Source organism: Malus sylvestris, chromosome 11 (genome assembly GCF_916048215.2).
Source record: "Malus sylvestris chromosome 11, drMalSylv7.2, whole genome shotgun sequence".
Classification (NCBI taxonomy): Eukaryota; Viridiplantae; Streptophyta; class Magnoliopsida; order Rosales; family Rosaceae; genus Malus; species Malus sylvestris.
In genome coordinates, this window is record NC_062270.1 from 11350555 (window position 1) to 11356823 (window position 6269).

The window sequence follows — 6269 nt, forward strand, 5'->3', positions numbered from 1 at the left end:
TTTTTTTATGAAAATAATTTTCTCTTATTTATTTTGTAGTTATTAAGTCGAAGAGAGACGTCGTAGATGGAACCCGCAATAGAGTGCTTAATCATAATTGTATTATTTATTATTTTTTTTCTAAAAATAAGACAACGAGTGGCAAGTCACGATTATCTACTTTTTTTGTGGACTGAGAAGACTCACATAGGCATTTTAAGGGGAGTGCCTCTCCTTGGCCACAAGTCTAGCTTCCACTCCAATAGCGTGTTTCGAACTCAAGACCTATACACATTTTTTGTAGTGATTGAAGGATGCCTCGCATCTGCCTTTACCACTGAGTAGTGGCGAAGCTATGTGAGGGCGAGGAGTGGCTGTTGCCCCTCCCCTCACCTGAAAACACATCTAGGAGCGCTGGTTCAACCCATTCGCTCTCGCCGGAAATGAGAATTCTCGCTTCGGTGATCTAGTTTCTATAGTAGGGCTGGGTTTTTTTTTTTTTTTTTTTTTTTTTTAGATTTTTGGAGAACGAAATCTAAAAAAAAAAGAGGTAAAAAAAAAAAAGGTAGTTGCAGAGCGGTGGAACCTGCGAAGAAGATGAAGGCTTATCAGTTTAATATTCCCTATACCAAACGGCGACAACTGAAGAAAATTAAAGCCACCAGAAAACTCGCTACACCGATTCATCTCCGCCATAAATTTGATGCTCATCATAGTTCATATCTTATACAAACACATAGTTTGATTCTTGTGAAAAACATGATAGGCAATAACATCAATTGACATATGATAAGAATGATTAAAACTATAAAATAAAAAAATCCCAAAGTATTGACCATGGATAAGTTAAGCAGCAGAATGAAGAGGTCGTCGGTGTGGCTTGCTTCGACAACGAGAGTTGGATGCCTCAGCTTCCAGCGACAACGCTCTCGATCTCCTGATTCTGATTCTGGTGGAGTTGGTGGAGGTTATTGGCATTGGGGTTGCCGGAGAAGAAGGGGATTGGGTGGGGTGTAGTCGAGGTTGACAAAGAAGAGGTATTGAGGGTGATATCTAAAGTGTTTGGTTGCTAGAATAGTAGATCTGTTGTTGTTTGGTTAAAGAGTTAAGAATGATGGATGTTGTAATTTTATTGAGCCATAAAGTCTAGTGAGTAAAATTGGTGAGTACTCAAGTTTTGTCTTTTTCTTTTAAGACCCCTACCATATTTATTTTAAACTCTCACATTATCTATAAATATTGTATTACTTTTTAAAAAATAATGTAAATATTGTTTAATACTTATTTTACGATAAAAGAAATTCATTTAAATCCATCTAGGCTCCTGACTAGATCTTGACTAGGCGCCTAGCTACTAGGCCCCAGTTCGCTGCCTGACTAGCACTTCTTTTTATAATCTAATCCTAGCCAACTTAAGCTTATTACATTAGCTTTGATATTACCGTTTACAACTGTTTTAGTGAAGAGATTATTTTCTGCTATGAATATTGACTTAAAACTTTGCACTCTTCAATATAAAAGCAACCGATTTGATTGAATCTTACACTTTTTTGAATTTTACCCTTCCCCTCGGCAAATCCTAACTTCGTTACTACCATTAGGCCACCAGTTCGTGGTTAATCATAATTGTATTCAGGGAGATTATGATCATCTGTAATTATTTATTTTTTAAAATACTAATATTGAAGGATGTCGTTAGCGAAAAAAGCGTAAAACGGGATTACCGAAATTTTTTGAACATGCCAGGGCAGCAAATTATGTAAGTTCAAGCAAACACTCACAACCGTCAGATCAAATCCTCAATCATCCAAAGGCGGAGAGTAAAACCCTAGCCCTACAGAAGCCCCATTTCCCCCTATTTAAAATTCACGGGGCTCACACATTTGCTATCCTCTGCTGTTCTCGCTCTTCACACTCTGAAGTCGGCGTGAGAAAGCTCCTGAATCTTCCTGTCGCTCTCGTCTGTTTCTTCCAGGTTTGCTCAGATCTTTGTCTCTTTGTCGCAGATTTTATTATATTTAATTAAATTCTGTGCGATTATATTTGTTCGATTTAATTTTGATTCCTTTTAGATGTTAATTTCCTGAAAGTGTTTGAAAATTTTATGGTTTTTTTTGTTCGTTCACTGATGAATTGATGAACTGGGTTGTGGTTTTTGTTTGGTATTTATATTTGTGATCAGATCTGGATTTATGCGTGAATTGCATGTGGATTTTAAGGGTTTCGTTTATCTGACACTGTTAGAGGAATTTATTTATTTGTTTCATTTGATTTGGATTCTGGGTCTGTTTCATCTGTTGAGAGAGTTACAGAAAAGTATTATTTTAATTTTTTTTTACGTTAATAAAAAAAGATATAGTTTAGTGATTGTTTATTTGCTGATCGGATACAATCACGCATGTGTTACATATGATTTTGTTTTAATATTGTTTATTAATTTGTGACTCGTTGGTGTTGCGTTTTGAAAATCTGTCCCTCGATGAATCGTGGTGAATTTGTGAAATTTCTGAAACTATAATTTCCCCCTTTGTATTTTGTTAAAATTACAAAAGATATTGTTTACTAGATTATGCAGCGAGTCTTTTTCTCTGTTATCAACAGTGATGATTTTTCAGTCCTGTAATCATTTTTGCGGATATGATCACCGATCTTTAGTAATATCTAAAGGACTCTGTATTTTGATAATCTTTGCATTGATTTAGTTGTATTTTTCTCGTATGTTATGCAGTATTTTGTTGTTTTGGCGATGAGTGATCATAATCTGATGATCTTCTAATCAAATAAAGCTAAGTGACTGATTGATTTCGGTTATCTGCTTGGATTTTCAGTTATTTTTCTGATTATCCAACATGGGTAAGGAGAAGTTCCACATCAACATCGTGGTCATTGGCCATGTCGACTCTGGGAAGTCGACCACGACAGGTCACTTGATCTACAAGCTTGGTGGTATTGACAAGCGTGTTATTGAGAGGTTCGAGAAGGAGGCTGCTGAGATGAACAAGAGGTCATTCAAGTATGCCTGGGTGTTGGACAAGCTCAAGGCTGAGCGTGAACGTGGTATTACCATTGACATTGCCCTGTGGAAGTTCGAGACCACCAAGTACTACTGCACTGTCATTGATGCTCCTGGACATCGTGACTTTATCAAGAACATGATTACTGGAACCTCACAGGCTGACTGTGCCATTCTCATCATTGACTCTACCACCGGAGGTTTTGAAGCCGGTATTTCCAAGGATGGTCAGACCCGTGAGCATGCTTTGCTTGCTTTTACTCTTGGTGTCAGGCAAATGATTTGCTGCTGCAACAAGGTGAGCCTTATATATCTTGTGTCGATTGTATTTCAAATTTTATACGGTGTATTGGTATTTCAATGTTTTTATTTTGCAATTATATATCTAATTTTGTACGGTGATGATATTTCAATTGGTATTGGGTGTCAGCTGTTGTTGCTGTGAGTTCACAAGCAGTTTTAACTCACGTCACACAATGTTAATTATTGTGTACAGATGGATGCCACCACTCCCAAGTACTCAAGGGCAAGGTATGATGAAATTGTGAAGGAAGTGTCATCCTATCTCAAGAAGGTTGGCTACAACCCAGATAAGATCCCCTTTGTCCCCATTTCTGGGTTCGAAGGTGACAACATGATTGAGAGGTCCACCAACCTTGACTGGTACAAGGGTCCCACCCTTCTTGAGGCTCTTGACCAGATCAACGAGCCCAAGAGGCCCTCAGACAAGCCCCTCCGGCTTCCACTTCAGGATGTGTACAAGATTGGTGGTATCGGTACTGTTCCTGTTGGACGTGTTGAGACTGGTGTCATTAAGCCTGGTATGGTGGTGACTTTTGGCCCAACTGGTCTGACTACTGAGGTCAAGTCTGTTGAGATGCACCACGAAGCTATGCAGGAGGCCCTTCCAGGTGATAATGTTGGATTCAACGTTAAGAATGTTGCTGTCAAGGATCTCAAGCGTGGGTACGTTGCTTCCAACTCCAAGGATGATCCCGCAAAGGAGGCTGCCAACTTTATCGCTCAGGTCATCATCATGAACCACCCCGGCCAGATTGGACAGGGATATGCTCCAGTTCTCGACTGTCACACCTCCCACATTGCCGTCAAGTTTGCTGAGCTCGTTACAAAGATCGACAGGCGATCTGGCAAGGAGCTTGAGAAGGAGCCCAAGTTTTTGAAGAATGGTGATGCTGGATTTGTGAAGATGCTTCCCACCAAGCCCATGGTTGTTGAGACCTTCTCTGAGTACCCACCGCTCGGACGTTTTGCTGTGAGGGACATGCGCCAGACTGTTGCAGTTGGTGTCATCAAGAGCGTTGAGAAGAAGGATCCAACTGGAGCTAAGATCACCAAGGCCGCAGCTAAGAAGAAGTGAACCGCACTGGTTCAACAGATTTCCGCAGGCGAAATCTTCTATCATCTTTATAATAATAGTAGTCTTAAAAACTTCTCTATTAGTATTTCTTTGGATTGCTGGTTGTGTATTTTCGTGTCGGTGTCGTCGTTAGGCATTCATTCTCAGAACTGGGTGCTTGACCGGCGGTGGCGCTGCTAGTGTTTTCCTTTTATGTCCTCTGTTGAGAGTCAAGGTGCTCTGGGTTCTTCCCGGAGCGGCTAAAAGCTTTTGCGACCTGGTTCTTGCTACTCTCGCTATAAAAACTTAGTTTCTGTTAAATATCTTTTTACTTCGCATGTTCGCTTCTTCCAGTTGGTTTTTTTATATGAATTTGAGTCAGCTTGTGTTGTGGTATACTTGTATGATCTCTGATTCCCGAACTTCAAAATCTCCGGCAAGCTCTGACTGCGGTGGAAGTGGTCGGTCTACGATGTTTTTATGTGGAAATGTTATAGAATGTCTTTGTTCTTTGTTTAAGATCAATTTACATGGAACGGTTTTGCTGTGGTTGTGACGGCTTGGTCAAAACACAACTGTATTATTGGATCGAATCCGTTTTATGTAGCTCATTCTTGTCCATGGGATTAGACTTGTTTGGTGATTGGTCTGACCAACAAAATAAGGGTTTGTTTGGTATTTTATTTGAAAATTTTAATCATTTCTCAAAATATTTCTTAAGAACATTTATTGAAAATAATTTTCTTTAAAACTAAAAAACTTGATTGGTTTACTATTTAAAAATTTAAAATTTTACTACTTAAACTAGACAAAAATATCTAAAAAGATGGGGTTGCAGAAGAGGGAGAAAGAGAAGAGAAGAGGAAAAGAAAGTAAGAGATGATTGAAGAAAAAATAAAGAAGAGAGAGGATTGGATGAAATAGAGAGGAAGAGGAGAGAGAATGAATCGAGAGAACGAAGATAGCAGATTAAAGGAGAGACGAAAAAGGTATAAAAAAAAAAAAAAAAAGAGAAAGAAGAAAAGAGAGATATATTTGGAGTAAAGGGGAAGAGTGAGGGAAAAGAAATGAGTGAGTTTAAGTTTAAAAACTCTAAAAACTCACTTTTTATGTTTTTAGATAATAGATTATATTTTTGAGTGAGTCTTGAGTTCAGTTTTTGAAAATAATCCTACTAAACAAGTTTTTAAGGCCTAAAATTTGAAAATTGTTTTTGAGTTTAAAAAGTTGAATTCAAGTAGAGTACCAAACAGGTCCTAAGGTTTGGGTTAGCATTAGATTAAGGTTGATGGATGTGTCATTTGATGCCTTGAACATTTGTGTCATGGGCAAATCATTCGGCTGGGATAAGCGACTAAATTTGCCTTCAACTTTTTGACAAGGCAATGTTGCCTTGTTAAACTCCTCGAGGCAAGGCAATGCTGCCTTGTTAAACCCCTCTCGAGGCAACATTTTCCTGTTCTCTTGTCCATAGGAGAGGTGAAATGCAATTGGGAATCAACGACTAGATTACAGGCATTTGCTAATCATGGTGTTACGTCTGTTTTGTTTGCTCTTTTTTTTTTTTTGGAAGACAGAATTTTATATCCGGGCAAAGATGCCAAACAGGAACAAGAAAGATTTATGGTCATTTACTACTAAATCTAATGTAAATGGCTGAGATTAAAATACTAAAAGCACATGATTCTCAACCAGTGATATTGAATATAAGCGTGAGGCATGAAATTTTTATCATTCAGGGATGAAAAGAGATTCTCTCTGGATCTCTTCCACCAAGGCCATCGGATTAAGTGATCCAGACTTTTGAAATTTGATCTAACGACTAAAAATAGAGGCATCTTTTAAAAGCTATAATAATTTTAACCGTTTGATCAAATTTCAAAAATTTGGATTACTTGATACGGTAACTTTGGTGAAAGA

At 38.3% G+C, this 6269-nt stretch overlaps 1 protein-coding gene across 1 annotated transcript; it reads left to right on the forward strand.

The window, feature by feature from the left end:
- The first annotated feature begins 1792 nt into the window (after window positions 1-1792).
- On the forward strand, window positions 1793-4670 carry LOC126589211 (elongation factor 1-alpha-like). Its single transcript, XM_050254416.1, has 3 exons — window positions 1793-1954; window positions 2808-3290; window positions 3489-4670. The coding sequence occupies exons 2-3, from the start codon at window positions 2829-2831 to the stop codon at window positions 4368-4370; spliced, it is 1344 nt and encodes a 447-aa protein (XP_050110373.1). The 5' UTR covers window positions 1793-1954; window positions 2808-2828; the 3' UTR covers window positions 4371-4670.
- The last annotated feature ends 1599 nt before the right edge of the window (window positions 4671-6269 follow it).